At 48.9% G+C, this 22,014-nt stretch overlaps 1 protein-coding gene across 1 annotated transcript in view; it reads right to left on the bottom strand.

The window, feature by feature from the left end:
* SLC16A10 (solute carrier family 16 member 10) overlaps positions 1-22,014 on the bottom strand; it is a 67,585-nt gene that overhangs the window by 13,799 nt on the left and 31,772 nt on the right. The window contains exons 3-4 of the mRNA XM_057489244.1: positions 17,226-17,370; positions 13,446-13,884 (exon numbers count right to left, since the gene is read on the bottom strand). Of these exons, the coding sequence (XP_057345227.1) occupies positions 13,446-13,884; positions 17,226-17,370 (584 nt within the window). The remainder of the gene's footprint in view (positions 1-13,445; positions 13,885-17,225; positions 17,371-22,014) is intronic.

The raw sequence follows: 22,014 nt of genomic DNA, 5'->3' as shown, positions 1-22,014 counted from the left end.
AGACCAAAACCAGCCCCAGTAAATCTGACATCGAGCTCTTTGACAAACAGCTTCACAACAGAAAAACGCCCAGTAGAAAGGAGCCCCAAACCACGGCACAGAAGCCCTTGAGGTCCAGCGGTGGCATCTGCCTCCGGAGCAAGATCGCTGGTTGAAAGGTCGGACGACGGCCTACAGGGCTGTTGCTGACCTGCTGGTGTGCGGCCACTCTGCGGCTGTCAGCCTCACCTGTGCCAACCCCTTAAGGCAATGGGAGGTTTTTGCTTTTACATAATGTTTATTTACGTAACTTATTACCTAAAGAATATGATAAAACTTTGGTGCACATAAGTTAAGTTAAATGTCCTTGGGGAATAGTGGTTAAAGAAGGGAAAGCACAGGGTGACCATCTCCCTTGCCAGACTTGAAGTGCGGCAGGCAGTGTGTGAGGGAGACCAGGAAAGCAGGGTGAGGACAGGCCAGCAGCACAGGGCGGGCTGTGAGAGGAATGGACCATGGCCGCCCGCAGCTCTGCGGCATGTCCCACCGGCTGCTGCGGCCTCTGACGGGGACGGACTCCCAGCACACGGCTGTCCCGTCCCTGTCGGTGCTCCGGCTCCCTGACTCCCTGCTCTTCCCGTCCAGACACATCATCAAGCCAGGAAGAGGGGTGGACAGCAGGTAGGCGCATGCACTCCCCTGGCCTGGGGGTTGAGATCCTGTGGCTGGGACACGGGACCTTACCTCTTACATTACGCGGCACATTCAACAGCGGGGTTCTAAATGTGACGCCGCACTTTCAGTGGGCTTGGAAACTGAGTATTTCTGCAGCTTCCTGCTTTCCAACAGGATCACTGAATGCAGAGGGCGTGTGCTCCCTCCCAGAGAAGGCCAGCCTCAGCCCGCGGCCTCTAGTGTGCATGCAATTTAGAGAAGTTCCTAAGAGTACATCCACTCAGCATTGGAAAAGCTGCCCATAACTCTAGAAGACCACACTCTCTCTGCTTAACATAGGCCTTTTTAAAAGTAATTGCAAAGAAAAGAGCCTTGGCCTCTTTATAAACTAAATGTCCATCTGAAAGGAAGTAGAGAGCATGTGAGAGTGGTTAATCGGTAATCTCAGAATTTGTTGCAAAGCAGAGCAAAACTTTACCCTTTGACTTTAGACTAAAATGAATAGAAATCTAAATGGAATGAGAGTTTGGTTTGTTTTTTGTGTGTGTCTTTTCTGAACAACTCTATTTTTGGTTTTTGCCAAGAAAAGGAAGAAACTTGAAACAAGCAGGGAATCCCCGTAGAGGTTTCACAAGTACACTCACTGTCCACCAGCAAGGCCGGCGAGATGACGACGGGGAGAACTAACTCCACGGACCTGGCTGCGTAAGGTCAGGCCCGCTACATCACCTTAACCTTGGAACAGGACCTCACAGCCATCGAGACAGATGCGCATTGATAACGTCAGCCGCAAATGTCACTTTAGCTTGTTCAATGTGACCCATGGCGCTTTCAACATAAAACAGCTCTCGGGCGTGCTGGAAGTGAAAACACAGATCTCGTTGCCTGCCAGCATTTTGAAGGACTAATGTCTTTAGGGAGCCTGATGTCCATTCAGCGGTCAAGTGCCTCTGTCCTGACCGACCTGAGCTGCAGGCATGAGCTGCCCCCTCCACAACTGGCCGGGTGCAGAGCATACCTTTGGCCAGCAGGTCTCTGGGAGGCACCGGGCCCTGGTTTTGTTTGTGTTTCCAGGTGGTCAGCCCTTCCGTCTCATCAGGGGGCTGCCACAGGGCGCCGTACAGACACACCACAGTCAGGAGCGAGAAGGGAGAGGGGTCCTAGAGCAGAGGGATGGATCAGCCCCGGGCACGAGCTCAGAAAGAAGAGTGGTGGCTGATGGTTTGGAAAACTTTGGTGTAATTTTGAGAACACTTCCTAATTCTAAAAATTTTTTTAAAGCCTTTGTAATTTTTGTGTTTTTTTTTTAAATAATTTTCCATAGGTTAAAAACAAAACAAAACAAAACAATAAATAGTCCATCCTTGAGCTAACATTATTTAGAGCCGATCAAGCTTTGGCAAAATGTTCTAGAGGAATTCTCAGCCAAAACCTATTTGGTTTTAGATGCCAGTTCAAATAATCCTGCATTTTAAAAGATGGACTTCATCTTATAGAAGATAAGTCACTAGGATTTTTAAGTGACTTGAATATTAAGTGACCCTAATTTCTGTACGGGATACTTTTAAAATTTTCAAAAACTGTTCTAGTCTTACCTAAACAATGAAAAGTGTTTAATCTGTGGCTTATTTAAATTTCTATTCATTCCACCTAAGTCTAAATTTGATTCTCAGCAGTTTTCTTCCCAGGGGCTCATTCCCGGCACAGCAGATCCGCCGGCCTCTCCGACCAATGGATGAACCCCCTGGACAGTGAATGGCTGAGATGGTGCCCATCAGTGAGGAAGTCAGACCGCCTCTCCTCTGGCAGTCAGGGCGGCTCTGGAGGGCCCAGCCGCAGTCCACAGCCTGTCTGCGTGCCCCACTGACCACTAAGTACCCTAGCAGAGCGCTCTGAAGGCACCCGCTTGCCAGGCTCCCACACATGGACTCCTGTGTGTGATTAATGCTCTTGTGAGGCACCGTGTGTTTCCACATTTGCACTTCTTTAAAAAAAAAGAAGAGAAAAAGGATATGCCCTTTTAAACTTACTCCTGGACCTGTCCAGTGGCAGAAGCCCCTGCTGGCTAAGTGTGCCTGCTAATGAATGGACAGGTTGAGCGGCCTCCCTTCAACTGCATGAATTTGTAAAACCCGGTGTGAAATGAGCAAACATGCCCAACAAAGGCTAGTTCAGCGAGGCTTAGGTTTTAGTTTAAGACAGACTTCATCTTAAAGCAGGAAGGGATAATTTCAGGAAGTATCACTTAACTCACCAGGATTCGGGTAACCTGGTAAGTTTACTTATTTAAGGACCCCGGCAAGGAAGAGGCAGGACAGGGACTCTGGGAGGGCCGCCCTGGGAGCCGAGGAGCAGGGGCAGGACAACAGCTGCAGGGACCCTGACACACCCGAGGCGGCCCCGAGGAGGGAGACAGCGTGATCGGTAAGCAGATGCCGCTAAGTAGGGCCAGGGACACGCGACCGTTGAGACTGTTCTAAAGCTTCATAAATCCCACAGCTAATACATGGCAGCATTTTAACTTCCACAAAAGGCGCGTGGGTCAGGAGGGGTGTGGGGACGCAGCCTGGCGCCTGGTTGCCCGCAGGCGTCCCGTTCTTCTGGAGCAGCTGGGAGCGGGTGCCAGGCACAGCAGTTCAGCTCAACAGGGTTGGGCTTGTACCCTGTACCCCCCATTTCTGTATCTTTAAACTACTTCACATGAAGCTAGTCTAGATAAGCTTCCTTTTATTCCTGTTATTGAAGCTTTAAGCCACACCCTGCCACTGACTGACCAGAGAGACTGAGTCCTTTCCCTGCAGGATGGACGACTGTCCGCCCCTTCAGGGCTCAGTACTGAGGAGCAGAGAGCCTGAGAACGTGGAGGGCTGTTAGGTGAGGTCACGAGAGGGAGGGCAGAGGGCCTCGGGCTTCAGCAGTTCAACCAACATACACGCTCAGCCTGAAATTGGTCGGAAAATATTTGAGGGCCGAGCGCATGCTCGGTGCTGGGGACGGAGCAGGAAAGGGGGATCCGTCCCTACCCTGTGAAGGGCCTAGTCCACCTGTTCATCACATCCTGGGGGGTCAGCGCGCATCCCACACAGAACTGCCCGCTGTGTTTTGAGCCGAATCCTGTTTCCACCGGCCTCTCCCATACCGACACTGTGTATATCATACAGTGTCAGGACCTAACAAAAATACACCATTGCTGCTTTCCAGTTTAAGTTAAAATTAGGTATCTTTTAAATTTTAAATCTTTTAGTGGTTTGGGGCCTACATTCTAGGGATAATTTTCATGCCTGAATAATCCATGCACCGTCTCTAAAAACTCTATTTAATCATCTATAAATACTTATTTTTGGCTAACTAAATATTATTTGGAATATAGGACAAACTTAATAAAATCAGCAGCTGTTTTAATTATTTCTAAATGATTAGTTTTCTAGATTTCATATGGATTACTTACGTCCTGACCTATCAAGTTCCTAGGCTAGTACATTAATTAGAAAAAAAAAAGAAAAGGAAACTAAAAAAAAAAACCCAACTAGCTTGTTTTGAGGAGGCTTTTCTGTAGATACTTAACCTCACAAGTGGCCAGAGCAGTAAAGGGCCTCATCGTCTCAAGTGGGGAGTCCTGGCAGACGCTGCCTGAGGCACGGGACAGGCAACAGGCAAGTGCCCGCTGACCTGGGTGCCAAGCTGCAGCAGACATGGAGCTCTGCAGGGACGTAAACGCAAGGCTGGAGAAGCACAAAAGCACAGGTAAATGGGACAAAGGGAAGGAGAGATGTCTAATCATTCACAAAAGAGCCACATGAGAACTGAGAGCAGGAGGGTGTTTTTAGAAGATGCAAGCAGTGAGTAAAGTACCTGCGAGACAAGAACAAGGACATGGGACAAGGGTGAGGCCATTGTAAAGTCTCCTCAGCCTGCGGAAAAGGCCTGGCTTGCCCTTTAACGTCATCTATAGGCTGCTCTTCCTCTTCTTCCTGCCCTTTAACCAATTAAGTAACTTTGTAAGCAGGGAGGAGCCAGACCTCTGGAGTGTAAATGGACCTACCTGGATAAAGAATGCTGAGACCCAGACCCACGCAATCACCTAAATAACCTTATTCTTGAGACAAAGCTTCAAAGGAGTTGTTAGAAAGACACACAAGCGGGATGGAGAGAGAGTGAAGCCCACCAGGAACTCAGGGAGTCAATCAGATGAAGCCACAGGGACGGAGAATGACCTGAAGAGCACAGACACTCCTCGGACGACACAGACTCCCCAGAGGAAGAACGTCAGAGGGCAGCCTGTGCCCTCGATCCTCCGATCACATCGACCGCCTGCCAAAAACCCCATAAAAAGTGGCTCACAGCAGGCGGCCGGGGCCTGACACCAGGCCGGGTGCTCTGTTTCAGAGCTCATGTAATAAAACTCGCTTTGCTTTCTTGACTTTGGCTTCACATTTCGCTCTCTCTGAGTCTGACTCCCCGGAGGCTCCGGATCAGGTGATGCCCAGCAGAGCCACCGCTCGGCTGTGCACATCATGCCCTGTGCTGCCCCACCCAAAGGCCCTGTAAAGCCCCAGCCGAAGCCCTTCAGTGCGCCTCCTCCCTGAGGCCGCCCGCACTGCCCTTCCTTCAAGTGTGTACTTTGCCTTAAATAAGCCTTCTTGCTGCTCAACATACTGCATTTTGTCTGCGCTCTCCCAGTGGTAAGAGTCTTTCTTTCTCTGCTATTTCCTTCTATTTTCCAGACTTAAGCTCAAGTCTCTCTCTCTCTCTCCCTGTCCTACTTCAGACAAGAAGCTGTGACCGGGCTTCCAACTTCCCGTTGCCGGGTGACCCTCCTGGGTTCCGATGGTGTGTCTGCCTCATTACCCCTGACTGTCTTTGGGACCCACATCTACGGCTGCCCCCATACTATGTAATTAAACTTTGGGGATTTTCTCTCCTGTTAATCTGTCTCATGTCATTTAGACTCTTAGACCAGCCAGGAGAACCTCTAAGGTAGAGGAAATTTCTCTGTCTCCAACACAGTCAACGTAAGGCAATTAAGAAAGCCAAACCCAAGAACAAAGAGAGAAAAGGTCAGGGGACAGAGGGAAAAAATGGGACCTTTGGGCCCTACTGTTTAGCCTCTAGGCTAAAAACAAAATTACAGTGTTAACTCTCTCTCTCTTTAATCATGTTATTACGTTAGGTGAGAAAACAGTTTCATTCCTCTACTAATTCCTCTTCCACTATGCACACCTTTACACTTTAAGCTACAGTAAGCTTCCATTCGCTTCCCATGGATATTCTTGACGTCACACATGGTTCTGCCACGTTTAGAACTCTGACTTTCAGCAAGCAACCTAACCTTTCTGTTCCTTAGTTCCTTTACCAGTCCTTGAAAAAGGGGTGCAAATACATGACCTGTACAAGCCCTTTCAGCTCCTCAATCCCGGTATACTTCTTTGCAGGCATTTAGGTATTTTATTTAAAAACCACACTCCTGTCCTGGCCGCTCCAGGCAGCAGCCTTGCAAGCCCTGCGCAAGTCCTTGACCTGATCCGGCTCCTCTCCTGCTGAGCGCAGCACCAGGTAATGCCCGTCCCCAGCCCGGAGGCTCCCGCGAGGGAGAACGTCGGTGGGCGCTTCCTGTAAACTAAATGCTAATAAAAATGTGGGAAGGCAATAAATGTTACATTTGTTTAAAAAGAAACTTGTAGCTTAAAACAAACCCTTGCAGAGCTATTAGGATTGGATATGCAGAATCTTAAACTGCACCCTGAGGCTTGGCTGCTGCCTCTGTTCCTGCCAACAGTGTTACTCCAAGAATACATGAGTTCAGTGCAACGTGGATGCAGACACAGCTGGATCGCCTGATGCACACATCTGTCCAGATTGGCAGTTCTACCTCCAAATGGTACTACCTAAGCTTCCTGATGGCAAGTGAGCTACCAGTGACAGGGGTGGGGGAAGCGAGAGATAAGGTAGATCTGTCTGTAGCAGAGCAGAAGTAGGAAGGGAGATAGAAGCTGGATCTGTCTGTAGCAGACGTAGAGAGAAAAGCAGTGCGGAAGATGGACTGGCTTATACATAAGAGACGTGCAGCCCTCCAACCTTCTTTGGGTGCTAACGATTCTTCCCTACAGCATGAATACACAAGAAGGCCTGTTTCCCCTTATGCCCTATGATCCCTGTAGTGAGCCAAAGGCTTCTCCACAGAGATGGCCTAGAACTTGGGTTGGTCACGCCGGCAGAGGTGCCCTCCCGGCAGAGTGGACAGCTCTCGTCGGCCAGAGCCAGCTGGTGAACGTGGGGTTGAAGCCAGTGTCCTCGTAGAGCCTCACAAAGCAAAGAATCTTCACATTAAGATTTCTACTTCTATTCATCCTGTATCATAACAATTTATTTTCTAGTTGAAATAAAAATCACGATAGGACCTTTATCTGTTCATATAGGCCCCTCAAACTTGAATAAACTTTAATTTGATACTAATCCAAGGATCTGAAGGATAAGCAACTAACCATTTAAAGTTAAAATTTGAGATTATTTGAAGGTTTATTATAGTTTAGCAAATAAAATCTGAGATACTTAAAAACAAAACAAAACTCCTGGTTAATTGCACATAGACAGGAGAGAAGGAACAGTCTTCCAGCGACCTGACCTCACAGCCTTCTCAGATCACTGGTCTATAGACTCTGAAATTCAATTTTCCCCACTTAACCTATAATAGCACTTATGTTAATCACTGTAAGTTAGATCTTGCTATAAATTTGTGCATTTGTCCATTTTTTTCTTCTGCTATGTTTAATGTTTATTGTAGAGAACAACATGGAACATAAAACTTTATATTTCTGCGTTCTGCTTGTCACAGGCTGGGAAATGCAGTTCAGTTTTCTCTGGCCACAGCGTACTAGAGATCAGAAGAGGAGATGTGGGGGCAGGAAATCAGGTTCCTTGACGCCCTCTCAGTCACAGGACGTCAGAGCAGAAGCCCCTCCCCGGGTCCCCTCCAGACTGCGCGGCACACCAAGGGCTGAGCTGAGAGCACAGAGGGAAACCGTCAGGGCAAAGAGGACTCTGGTCCGGGCCCCGTGAGGCTGCTCACAGGCAGCACCCCTCTCCGAGGAGACAGAAGGGGAGCCAGGACTTCAGGACAGAGTGGGAGACCGACAGTCCCGGCCCTGTGCTCAAATCCCGGTGCTGAGCATGAGCGGCTCGGTCAGCAGAGCCCTCCCCTGGGCCCTGGGTGCGGAGCTCCTGACTACACTTAGCCAGCTGTGATGGTGAGGTGAGATTCTGTGAAAACGCCTGACAAACGCTGCCGGCACCTCTGTGTGAGGAAGCCAAAGAGACGGCAGCTTGCACACTTCCTGCTGGGACCACAGCAGAGCAGAGGGCCGGGCCTCACCGTGCACGGCGTCATCAGTCAAAGCCACACAGCATCTCTTGGGGCGCTACGTGCCCCGTCCATTGGCTGGTCTGCCTCAAAACTTCATTTCTGGTTTAAAAGTACAACTCGTTTGGTACCAATTACAACTGAACTCGGTGTCTAATTAACTGCCCTCTCAGTGGGCAAATGATTTCGTCTCTAATCACAGCATCAGATAAATGGGATCCTTCTACAAGATCAGTTTCTTTCGCAATCATTCAATTACTATCTGCCACAAAACCAACATTCTCATATCTTGTCACGGTTTTTTTTAAATGGGTGAATAAACACACTATTGCAGATCTCAACACGTGAGGCCGTCATCTTCCCTTTGACAGAACCGTGTGTCTGAAGCTTTACAACTAAAACCCAACTTTCGTGTGTTCTAGAGTCAAAGCCACAGGCCCTAAACAGCGGCTTTGCAAGCTGAGCGGTGGTGGAGAGGCGTGAGAGCGGGTAAACCAAACCAGCCTCCTGGCCTTAGGACGGAGCACTTCCTGCCGCTGAGAACTGGCGCCCTCCGCACTCTTAGGCGCCTACCGGTCATCTGACTGGCGAGGCCTGGGGCCGGCGCTCTACCAGAGCTTCGGGGCCCTGTGGTCGGGCTGTGGCTCCCGCGTCCCCATCCCACTCTGACACCCCCCAAGGCTCCTTGAGATTCTCAGCTGCCACACAGTATGACAGACACCAACCATCTAGCCTCCTTGGTAACGGGGATGGCCACCAAGAGTTCCTCCTTGCGTATACTTACAATAGTGACAAAGACACAGAAATTTCTTCCATTTATCAAGTTATAACTTTAACATATGCATATAAAGCTGTGGGTCAAAGCAAAACACATCATCTCTTCTGCATCAACAGATGGCATCAGTGTTAATTATTCTGAGGTTTGCTGAGTTCGAACTTATTTGCTAAGTGTTTAATAAATACAAATACCATCATGTTCTATAGGTATAAAATGTGAAAAGCTATTACTGTACAAAGCAGAGAACTTTAAAGATCACAATGGTGAGAAAGTGAATACCGCTTACACAGTGTCCCTGTAGACCTACGCATGGTATAACAAGTCATACTGCAGAAACGTGAGCACTGAGATTTGAGTTAGGGTCTATGCCAGGTGCTTGGGATCTGTCACTGAACAAAACGGAAAAAGGTCCTTAGTGCCGAGAGGCTGACATCCTACCAGAGGTGCGCGTTAATCATTGTACGTCCATTATTAATGTGTCAGAAGGTAGTGATGCTGTGGAAACAAAACAAAGAAACAGAACCGTGTGAAGGGGTCTGGGAATGCCGCAGGGACCGGGAAGAAGGGAGCGGTAGCCAGGTCAGGTGGACAAAGAGCAGAGAGGCCAGCATGGCAGGAGCGGCGTGAGCACGGGGGACAGGGAAAGGGGAGGAGGTCAGGGGGCTGCCAGGTGCCAGGGGACCTTTAGGTCACCACAAGGACATCAGCCCCTACTCTCAGACATGAGCAGAGTGGCCTGTGTGTTGACGGAACACTTGTGGCTTCTGAGGACAGAGTGCAGGAGGCAGGAAGGACGCAGGGAGTCGGGTCAGAGGGCTGAGCAGTGACCCGAGGAGGCGGACGGGGGCCCGGCCCGACCTAAGCCGTGGTGTGACGGTGTGTGTGACGGCCGGGTCCTGGACGTGTCCTGAAAGGAGAGCCGCCAGGATTTTCAGACTGGACCGGGAATGCGGAACAGAAGGAAGGGGCAGCCCAGAGTGGGCCCGTGGCTCCAGCCCTGACCAGCCAGCAGCACGGCCTTCACCACCTGAGATGCGGGGAGTCGGGCAGAGCGGGCTTGGGGAACAAGACCAGGACCCGGGAGTCGCACAGGCTAGATCTGTGCAGATACCGAGTGAGCGGTCGCCTCGAAGAGTCTGGCGGGGATTTCAGGAAAGAGGTCTGGGCTAGGAACACAAGGTGAGAGTCACTGGCATATATGTGATGCTCAAATTCAGGAAAAAACCAGGGGACCAAGTAGATGAAAGGACTGAGGGGCAAGTCCTGGGACACACGGACGCTAAGGGTCAGGGCGAGAGAGGTGGAGCTGGCCAGCAAACTAAGGGGAGACGGAAGGCCGGAGGCTCGCACTGCTGGGGGCGAAGGAGGAGACCTGGGTGGGGAGGAGCCACAGACACTCGACCGCGGGGACAGAACAACCCCAGGAAAAGGGGGGACTCCTAAAAACTGAAGCAGCTACCACCGGGCATGGCTCTTCAAAACATGAGAGCTCTCCTAAAATGATCTACAAGACGCGAATCTCCTCGTGGAGACGAGGGTGCAGGCCTAAAAGAGAGCATTTGGCAGCTTCAAGAAGCAATGTCATCCTTGGTTTTTAGAAGTCAGCTACTAAGAAAGCCTCCGACCTGGCTCGGAGAGCAGGGATGCCGCAGAGGTCAGGTCCCCTCCGGGGGACCACGTACAGTCTCAGAGACAAGACCTTAGAATGCTTACCGAGACCATGAGAGGCGTCCCTGTATTTCTGAATCTTCAGAGACCTCGATAGATAAATCCGTTCCCTAGTGGGTTAAAGATCCGGCTCTAACACCCAATCTCACGCTCAAGGTCCGACCCCACTCCCGTGAAACTTCGGTTAACCACTTCTCCAAACAGACGTCCGCAGCCCCCGCCGTCAGCCCTGCAACCAGCAATCACGTTATTGCAAAGTAACTCTCACCCGCGCACCGTAACTGGAGAGCGGCGTCACATGCAAGTCCCCTACTCCTTCAACAGCTGTGCAGAACCGGCTTCATGCCTATTTGACAGGTGAAGAAACTGACGCTTAGAGCCGTTACCCAAGGTCATGCAGCTGGTAAGGGACAAAGCCAGGATCAAAGCCAGGTCTGCTCACCGGAGCCACGCCTGTGCCCCAGCACAGCCCGCCTCCTGCACGGCGCGCCACACCAGCGCGGCCAAGGGCTCTGCAGTCGGGGCGAGCTTTGACCCGCTCGGTGCCTCTGTCTTCTCATCAGGGAACCGGGGTGACGGGCTCCAAGCTGTCCTGAAGACTGAGATGATGTGTGTGCAAGTCCTCTACAAACTGTAATGCTTTTATCACTATATTTGCTGCATTTTAGATCCTTCAGGACAGGTTCTCATACCTTATATATGTGTCCCCTTCAATGCCCAACAAAGGGTGTGAGGAGTCGAATGTCACCTGCTCAATCTTTGGGAAGGTCTGGGAGGAAAGCGCTGTCCTGTTACGTCATGGATCCAAAATCCAAACCTTCAATCACAGCGCAGTCACACACTCAGTCACCGACACACACGAGGTTTAGACAGCCTGCACGCCATTCTAACTGCTGTTTCTTCTCCAGTGTGGTTTTCAGTGCCCTAAAAATCTGGCGAAGGGAAAATCCCAAATGAAAAATATAAACACGTTTTGTAAGAAAGCAGGCCTAGAGGGAGGGAGACCAGGAAAAGGCCCAGTTTGTCATCAGAGTGAACAGAGGCCTTATTGTTCCGTGTACCCTCTGACTTACAGCTTCCTTGTGGTGACAGTATCTGCAACACTAACTCATGCTCTCTATGAAATGTAATTTGCTTTAGGAAAAAGGGTGGTCACATGGTTATCAAATGTCCTTAGCACATCACCGCCCCCCAGTATAGACGTATCTGGTGGTCTGTCCCGGGAAGCAGCCCACTGTACTCTGACGTGACTCCTTACTAGATCTGCTACCAGGTTGGCACAGCAGAAGGGAACCGACCCCTGCTCCCCTGTGACAGTTCTCAGGATGAGTCACTTCCCATCCTGGTCGGTACAAGACGGGCAATGTTCACAGGTCTGTTGTGAAGGTCAAGTGAAGTAACAGAAGAACATTAACTTACAGATCATAAATACATTCTCAGAAATGACTGGCAATCACCTACCATCATCCTTGTACATGTCTGGAATCAGCAGAGCTGAGCCTCTGTCTCTCTGGTGGGTTCACCGTCTCATAACAAAGAACATTTCTAAAAAATCTACTCGCCTTCAAGGACGCAATGTTTTCTTAACTACAGAAGCCATGGAAGAGGTAGTTCGGGAGGCTGGTCTTTCCACAAAGGATCTGCAGCCCAACCAAAGACAGCTTTAGGTGGTTCAGAGATGGATGCCTTCCAAAGAATGTGAGAACGGACTGTCGGGTAAAGATACAGCCACTGACTGCGTATATGAGGGGGTCACGTGCCCGGTCATTTTACCTACGACGTTGCCTCTGCAGACACCAAGGGACTCAGAGTCCTGAGCTCTAGTCCCTCCCTCGCCTCCCGTGGTCATCCCAGCTGCTCCCTCAGCACCTCTGGGTAGAAGGGAGGAGGAACTGAGAGACCACAATTATTTTTAGATGCAGGACATGTCCACCTGCATCTAAGCTGTGCTGATGTCTGGGAGAACATCTAACAATGTTCACATCAGGCCTGTGAACATTCCCCATCCTGTACTTGTCTCTTCCTTGGACCAAATTCCTGTCCGAACTGAGCATAGGAACCCACAAATGGCCGATGACACAATTTACCAGCTGAACCCTTAAGCCAAGTAATTATCTGAGCAGCTTGACCAACTTCCACCAAAACTATGAACTAGAGAAAAACTTCACAAATGTCCAAGCTGGCCTGACAACTAGAAAAAATCCCAGTTCACACCTAGTACACACACCAGAGAAAACATATCCTAGCATTTCTGTTTATTATTCATCAAGTACATCGATCTACGAATACACTTTCAGCCACAACATCAGAAAAAAGGAAGAAGCATAATTAGCACTTTGAGCAAGTTCTGCCAGGGTGGAAACCCTCAACCCCACTCATCCTTGTGCCAGTGCAAAGAGGCTGGACTGGCCTTTGGAACCGTTGCCCGAGCACCTGAGACCTTCATTTCCTTCGCAAGCCTGGGACTTGCTAACCTTCCTCAAATAATCCTCTGAATAGAATTCCAATTTCCCCAGAAGAATCCTACAGGTAGATGCAATGCTTCTTTGGGTCAAGGCCATTGGCTTTCACTATTTGCTTAATTTCTGCACCCTTTTGTTGAAAAATAATTTATTAAGGTTGGCAAAATTATTGTGCCATCTTTGTCCCTGACTATGATTTATCTGTAGCCACTTGATGAAAAGTGATCAGGTTTTTGCATCGGTAATATTTGTTCCAACATTTTAGCCTCTCCCTCACCCCCTTTTTAAAGTTATTTCTGTTTGTTTAGGTTTGGCAATTTCAAAACACCAAAGTGCACTGTGACACACACACCCTGTTTAATGACCCGATGCATGTGCTGACCTTGTTTGAAGGGACCCTGAGTGTCAGGAGTCCCTGAATCCCAATGAGGGTAGCACTTCAGGCCACATCCCACCCTGCGCCCCCAACGGGTTGCCCCGTGCAGTGACAGCGTCCGTTCCCGGCCAGGCCAGCAAGCGCACTCACCAGGTGGACGTACGGGACGAAGTAGCCGAACAGGGCGAGCGGCACGCCGGCGGCCCACACGGAGTAGGCGGTCACCTTGAAGACGGCAATGTTGAAAAGCCTTCTCGGAGGACCGAACTTGCCCCTGTCGCCTCCCAGGGCTGCACTCTGCCCCTCGCTGGGGGCGAGAGGCCGGTAGGTGAAGCCGGCCAGGAAGAGGACGAGCATGAACACGCACAGGACCCTCAGCGTGTGGGAGAGGCCCACGCGGTCCGTGAGCGCCCTCAGCAGGAAGGGCAGCAGCACCGTGAAGGCGCTGCTGCCGGCGGTGACCACGCCGTTCACCAGCCCGAGGCGCTTCTTGAAGTACCATCCCAGGACCACCAGGGAGGGCTGGTAGGCGAAGGAGCAGCCGCAGGCGAAGATGACTCCGTAGGTGAGGTACAGGGGCTCGATGGAGCTGCGCAGGGGCGGAGAGAGGGGGTGGCCTGTTACTTCCATCACGGACCCAGTAGAGGGAAACGGGAAAAGCGAGTTTTAATCAACATACTTTCTACAAATAAAAAGCAACCAAACACAAGTGAGAAACAGCAAATGAAGAAGGCAGCAAAAACAACAAATGAAGGCAGCAGTAGAAATACTTTGATGGGAATCCTGGCAGCGCCTTGGGCGTGTGCAAGCGGGCGCTGCGGTCACCAGGGACCTTGCCCCCCTCCCTCCCCACGGTCCCCTCCTGACCGTGCAGCAGGGGGCAAGCCCCGAGATCACAACTCAGAGCCAAGGGCCCAGGGGACCAGCGAGGGCAGCCACGCAGGCCGATGGCGACCCGGGGATGAGAAGTGATGGTTTGACTGCGGAAAGCCCTCGCTTTATTTACTGAGGTTTCCCAGACACTCACGAAGCGATCTCGTCAGGAGGCAGCCCCCAAGCCTGTCCGGGCATTGGGGCAGCCCCTGTGCGGGGGCCACCGGCCTAGGGCCGCAGACCCACCCCGCCCTGTTCGCCAGGCCGCGCAAGGTAACAGGATGAAGCGAGGCCTGCTCACCAGTGATCCCAGTTCATAAGCATTAAGGCTGCGTATGTCTCAAAAGGATAATAAAGCATTAAGAATTTCAGTTTGACCAAATAACTTAATTACATGTATCTGTGAAAGGATCATATCATTATATTCTTTGAAACACTCATGGTGACACATAAAAGAAAGCTAGTTAACTTTTTTCTTTTAAGAAGTCCAATTCAAAAGGCTATTTATCAGTAGCAAAGGCAAACTATTTATTAGAAACTATGATAAAGTTGGCTAATAATTAAATTCAGGACAATAAGACTGGTCCGGCAATATGCTGCGGTCATCACACGGACCGCCGGGACCTGATAAAATGAAGGCCCGCTGGGACTCCTCTCTGAGCGGCCTTCCCTCCCTCTTGACCCGCGGCTGCCCTGTCTTCAGATCGGGCACCAGGGCCTCCTCGGGGTCAGGCTGGCCTGACCTCCCTGATCGCCCTTTACTGGGTCTCCAATCTTTATTCCACAAACTTGAATTTAACAGCGACTATGGTCCAGGTACTTCGTGAAAAAAATAAAATAAAAATGTGGTTATGCGCTATTCATTGCTTAGTGAAACAAGATAGTTCCCCAAATAATAAGAATATCATATAGAAATATAAATAATACTTGATGCTGCATGAGTTTTTCCACATTAGTTTTCCAGATAGTTTCCACTTATTTAAGGTGCCAACTTATTTTTTTATTTAACCATCTTAAAGAGAAAAACAACATCTACTTCCCTTCTTCCTTCAAAGGGTCTATTAACAGTAGTGCTCAGCACACACGCGACGCCATCACGACCATCGACGTCTACGCAAGTACACAGCAGCTTTGTGTATCCGGCAGCTAGAAAACCAGCGCCGCCGACATAAATCGGAAAGTCTTTTGCCACATTTTAAATGCTACGTGCTGGCGAGATTAGCTTTGCGTCTGTCCCACAGAGAAAAAGCCCTGCGTGTGTGTGGCGACTTCAGTGCTCCTGGGCCTGCCTCTGCCCCAGGAACACGGTCAGACTGCTGACGCCCAACAGCCGAGGACGCGTGGTGTCAATCTGTGAGACACCCATCACGTGGGCAAAAAGGACTCAGAGACACTGAGGTGACCCGGGGTTGCTGGAGGAGGCTTTCCCGAGAGGGCAGAACCTGAACTGCAGGGAAGTGGCTCTGCTGTCTGACACCTGGCCTTAGACCGCACGCCCCCCGGCTCCCCTAAGAGTTTGGTAGCTTTTGATCAGTGGGTTAAATACTGAAATTAAACAGAAAATACGAGATCATTCCATGTGGTAAGGTAAATGCAGTTCGAGGCATACTGTTTCAGTCAGGGGAGAGAAAGGGAACTAGGTCACAACAATAAAGATATTCCGTGACTTTTATTTTTCAATGGTCACAACGTCTGAAGGCACTGCTTGCTGTCAGCAGCTGGGAGGTATGTCTGGCCCACCCCACGGGGCAGGGAGTTGCACGGTTTCCTCCGCCGCAGCCCTCTCCCCACCGAAGCTGACTGGTAATGCAGCCAGCAAGGGCCGGGGCCCCGACAGAGGACGCCTGGAGGCCTGGGACCCACGCAGGCAGCTGACACATTGCATCGCTGCTGAGAAAGAACTAAAAGTAAATCATCCCACAGAAGTCTCCAAGCAGAATCTTAGTCCAAAGGAACTTTTGTGTTTCTTTAAATACTTTAGAAGAAAAAAAATCACGAAGGCACTTTAAAGATGGAATACCTACTTTGTACCAAGAACACAAATAATTGTTTAGGATCCAAATAAAATTTCTAAGTTGGTGAAAGAGAGGCTCTCTTTAGAACTGAGGAAGGGTAAAATCAGAAAACCAAGGATTCTGTTGATTAAATCCCAAATATTTAAAAATAAACAGGGCAAGAAGTGTTAAGCATGGCTTGTTTTTATGCCACTGACCATAATCACGCTTTTCCTCGAGAGCCTGCAGATAGCCAGGGAGGGAAAATGAAGATGAACCACCGGAGGGCAGACAGGAGGGAAATCATCTTAAGAGGTTTTCTTGTTAATCACCTCCTGTTAGCCAGAGCTACATATTAAACCGGTGTTTCTCTAACTGGCGATCATTCTAACAATGCAAAGGGATTCGCCAGAACCAGAGCTGCAGGGAGAGGGGCCTCACGCAGCGCCCGTGCCTGCCGGCTCCGTGAGTCAGCCCCCCTTCAGCGCACTGCGCCCTTTGCCAGAAACAGGGAAAGTGTGCTGACAGTAAGGTTTATTTAAACACTTCATTTTGCCATCATCTTTTTAAATTTTAGCATGCTCTTTTTTTTTTAAATGCATACAGGAATTCTCTACCCAGGCTGAAATAAATAGCCAAATGTTTTTCTCATTAGTAAAAATATTTCATATTGAGCCTATGAACAATTGCTTCAAAATACCACTTACTGTGCTCTTTGGGCCTCAGACAGAGCTGAATTTAAGACCCTTTGTTTAGAGAACTCTTGGTTATAACTTCTAGAATTTTCTTATGAATAGAAAAGGCAAAAGGAGAAGCTTTTAGCTCCAGGGCACATACACAGCCTGACTGATGTCTGACTCTTAGTTTGCAAAGCAGAAGCATTCAAATTGTCAACCTCTGATCTGCAGCTGTTGGTAACAATATGTAAGTTACACTGCTTAAAGGTGATGCAATGAAAAGGAGGATTTTCCCTTGTAAACAGCAAAGTTTCTGGGGGGAAAAAAAACCTTTAAGGTATCTAACAGCTCTTAAAAAGCAACATAGGAAGAAACCAAGTCCTTACCTTACAAAAGAACTAGACAGAAGCCCAGTGAATCCCACCGCAGCGCCCACGACAGCTGTTTTCCGACAACCATATATGTCTGTGAAGATGCTGACGATTGGGCTGCAGAAGAAGATCATCCCCATGGACAGAGAGTTCACCCACGCTGCAAAAGGGGAAGGGACACGGCAAGTTATACTTACTCTGCAAGATGCGATACATACTTAGAAAAATACTCATGCAGAAAGACACCAGGCAGACTGGCGAATGGAGGGAAGCTGGAGTGACTTAGGGACAAGTCTGAATCCCAGCTTGAAGGTTTTCCACTTCATACTGTAATTAGCATATGATTACTTGTGTTTAATCAAATTCTTGAAAAGTATGTATCTGTAAATAAATCATTCTTGTATGACCCAAACGCTATTCATCTCTATCCTACTATCTATGATTTTAAGAAAACTTGTAATCTATGGAAAGAAGTTCATTTGAAAAAACAGTAACAATGAGATATATTTAGGAACGCATGTCTGTAGGTGGTCAAACTGCAAGGGAATGAGTTCCTTTGGGAAGGAACAGAATTATGATCCTTGTGGTCAAGAACTGCACATCTGCCGAGACTTAGTTCTTGTGCTAAGGGAATCCAGTCATACACAAGTAGACAATTTGCTGAGCTGGATAGTAGTTACCAGGTATTCTCTTCACTTATGAAACCATATACACATTTTACCTTCTTTTCTGAAAGTATGTCATTTTTCCCAATAAAAAAGATTAAGATTTGGAAGTCATAATTTCCTGTTCTGATTCTAGAAACAAACAAATAGATGGTAACCAAAAACAAGAAACAAATGCTGAGTACAAATTACCATAATTTTGTGCTAAAGAAATAAGTGATCTCACAGGATATCAAGTCTGTAAATGCTTCTTAAAAAGTATAATAAACTAAGGGGGCCTAAGGGGACATGTCACTACAAGACTCCCTACCGAATCAATTATAGCCTCTTTAAAGAAATGTACTTTAAATACAAACACACAAGTAGAAAATAAAAAGATATGTCATGTAAATAATAACCCTAAGGAAAGTTGGAGAGGCCATACTAATAGTAGACAAACAGACCTTAAGACAAGAAATATGACTAGAAACAAAGAGGGACACTTCAAATGACAAAGTGTCAATGCATCAGGAAGATCTAACGATGATAAATTTATGTGCACCTAACAACAGAGCTTCAGAAATACAAGCAAGATAATTTGATCCCTACCTGTGCTATAATGAGTCTTAAGAAATACATATTTGGTCATTCAGAGGACTAAATATATATATTCCCCAGATATATCTGCTCTTCATACCCAGTTCCTGAAAACACTGCAGAGTCATAAAGACGAAATGGGGGTCTTGTCCTGTCAATGAGAGACTTTTGGACCCCACCTCACTGTGCAATGAAGTGCTCACAAAAACCCCTGAGAAGAGCTTATCACTCTCCTGGATCCTGCTTCTGTTGGACAGAGAGCATCCACGCTGGGGAGCCAGAACCCCGGCAGGTGCCCCAGAGCCAGGGCCCCAGCTCCATGAGGAGAGAAGCTCCTTTGTTTGGGACCCTGCCGTGTATACCGCTTCACTGGCTGTTAACTTGTATCCTTTATTAAACTGATACATAAGTGGTTTTCTGAGTTTGCTTTAGCAAACTAATAAAACCTAAGGGGGAGATCGTGGGAACCTCCAGTCTGTAGGCAGTAGGTCAGAAGCACAGGGAACTGCCTGGGGCTTGAACGGGCATCTGGAGCAGGGGTGGAGGGCGGTCTTGCAGGGCAGAGCCCTACGCCTGGCAGATCTGGGGCTGTTGCCGGGCAGATGGCATCAGAATTGGGGTGAGTTCTCAGACACTCTGCGGGTGTTTCAGAATTGCTTGGTTGTAGGGGGAGGGGAAGAGACACGCCCCCACCCCCCCACCCCACCCCCGCCTCTCTCTCTCACACACATTGGAATCAGGTCCAGGAACCTGAAAGGAGTTATACTGCTGTGTAGGCAATTGGTATATAAGAAAAAAACACACTACCCTACACCATATTAAAAAATTACCTCAAAGTGGATCATAAAACTTAAATGTGAAACTGGAAACTACAAAGCTTCTAGAAGAAAACATTCAAGAAAATCTTTGTGACCTTGGGTTAGGCAAAGATTCCTTAGATACAACATCAAATACACAAATCCATACATGAAAAAATTGATGAACTAAACTTTGTCAAAACTGAAACTTCTCTTTGAAAGATACCATTAAGAGGATGAAAAGATAAAGCCAGAAAGTGGGAAAAAAGATTTGCAATTATGTATCTAATAAACAACTTGTATCTAGATTATATAAAGAATTCTCAAAACTCAATAAAAAGCAAGCAAACCAATTTAAAAATGGGCAAAAGATTTGAACAGTCACTTCACAAAAAAAGATACACAAGTGGAAAATATGCATATGAAGAATGCCCAGTATCATTAATCATAGGGGAAATGTAAATTAAAGTGACAATGAAAAGCCACACACACCTATTAGAATGGCTAAAATGAAAAGGTCTAATCATACCAACTGCTGGGGAGGACAGAGAGTAACTGGAACTGCCCTACACTGACACTGGGAATATAAAATTGTATGACCACTTTGGAAAACAGTTGAGGAGGTTTTTTTAAATTAAACATACACCTACCATATGACCCAGCCACTGCCTCCTAAGTGTTTACCTAAGAGAAACACAAGCATCATGTCCACACAAAAACTTGCATACAGATGTTTACAGATGCTTTATTTCTAGTAAGCAAAAACTGGGAAGAATCCAATGTCCAGAAATAAGTTACTAGACAAACAAATCATGGTATATTCACATAACAGAGTACTGCCCGGCTGTGCGGAGGAGTGAACTCCTGATAACTGCAACGCAGATGGACACCAAATAATCATGCTCAAAGGAGTCAGACCAAAAAGGAGTGCAGAAGGCATGGCTCCATTTACACAAAATTCTAAGACACAAATTAATCACAGTGATGGGTGGACACCAGTGTCTACCTGGTGGTGGCGAGGGAGCTGGGGGGAGGATTCCCAAGGGCACAAAGAACTTTTGAAGGTAATGGGTATGTTCATTATTTTGACTGGAGTACTGGTTTCACCCCTGTGTACACGTGACAAAACTAATCAAATTACATACTTTAAACATGCTGTTTATTACATGTCAATATACCTCAATAGGATCATAAGGACCAAACAAACATACTTAAAATGCCTTTCGATGGAGGAACGTGTCAGAACCAAGCCCTATGCACCTCCACCCCGGCCCTCGGTGCTGTCTGCCTCCTCTGAGCTTCTCCAGCACTTGCTGCTGGTGCCACTCGTGGTCACTGACCCCAGGTTCTTTACCCTGTGCACTTACACACACACACATACAATCCGGTCTCTCCAAGTCTCCCTTTCCTAAATGCCACACAAGGCCTCATACAGGCTCTCCCACTTCTGTTCTTCCTATCATAGCAGGTTCTCAAAAAGGACCAAACGATGAATGGGAACATTCAGGCCTTGAGGGAAGTTTGGTATGTACCGGATCACTGCCCTGCTCAAAGGGCAGCACCCAAACTACCTCCCTGCCCACAGTAGGGTGTCCCCCTTATCTGGGCACCTGCTCTCTGAGAAGCCAGAAGTTACTGCTCACACAACTAAGACTACTTAAGCGTTTCACAGAGTCCAGAAAATTAGGGAAATACAAGTGAGAGGGGGATATACAGCTCATTCATGCAATAAATTTATCCTGTGTCAGACTGCTGGGCACTGTGGGTCTCAAGGAGCTCAGAATCCAGACAGACGGACGAGGACACAGCAGCGGCAGCTCTCACCGATCGAGGCGTGAGCCGCAGGCAATGATGAGCCTCTTGGAGGGGCGCCCACCCCAGACGCGGGAGGGAGAAGCTGCCACACACCCTCTGCCCCAGGTGACACCCACCCTGGAAGGCTGAACAGGCCCTAATCGGGCGAGGATGGGGAAGGAGGAGGCAGGAGTGTTCCAGGCAGAGGGGCGGCAGGGACAAAATGAGTGCCTGCAAGTGGGCGTGTAAGGGTGCCGCTCAGCCTTGCCGGTCACTGTAAGAACACCCGTTACCCATTAGATGTGAGTGAGTCATCTTGAGGTGCTAACCTCGGAATCATATGAAAGTGTGATTTGCAAACAGTTTGCAGAGTGGACTGTTTATGGGGGAGACTGGGAGGGAGGCCATCGGAAGGCTGTCACAAGTGACAAATGGCACTGGTCTGGGCCCAGAAGCAGCGAGGTATCGAAGGAAACAGGCTGGAGAGATGCGAGTGACGGAACCGGGAGGATTTATGAGCCACTAGATGTGGAGAGATGGGGGGCGGGGGGGCAGGAAGGCGGCGGTGTGAGGAGGGCGGAGGGGGTTCTAAGAGTGCAGACGGTGGATGGCCGGGACGGCGGGGCTCCTAGGGCCGGGGTCCCCGGTGCACTCACAGCGCCTGGTGGTGTAGCTGGCCTGCGGCTAGGCCGCCCTTGCACACCGCAGGCGGCAGCTGTTGCTGTGCTATAGAGGGCTGGGCCCGGGGCTCCGCGGGGCGAGACGCCAGGGCTCGACCTGCCCCCGGGGGGGACAGCCGGGTAATGAACCCTTTCGCCCCAAGGAACGCGCTGCTGCCAGTTTCCCTGGTCACACTGAGTCCGCAGCGAACCTGCCCGGGGCTGGGGCCCACTGGCAAGGCAGACGGTTTGGTGGGCGGGGGCGGGAAGATGGTGAGTTTGTTAAAAAATTCCAGCAACTTTCTCAAAATGC

Source organism: Manis pentadactyla, chromosome 12 (genome assembly GCF_030020395.1).
Source record: "Manis pentadactyla isolate mManPen7 chromosome 12, mManPen7.hap1, whole genome shotgun sequence".
NCBI classification, from domain to species: domain Eukaryota; kingdom Metazoa; phylum Chordata; class Mammalia; order Pholidota; family Manidae; genus Manis; species Manis pentadactyla.
This window is presented reverse-complemented; position numbering and strand designations above follow the sequence as displayed.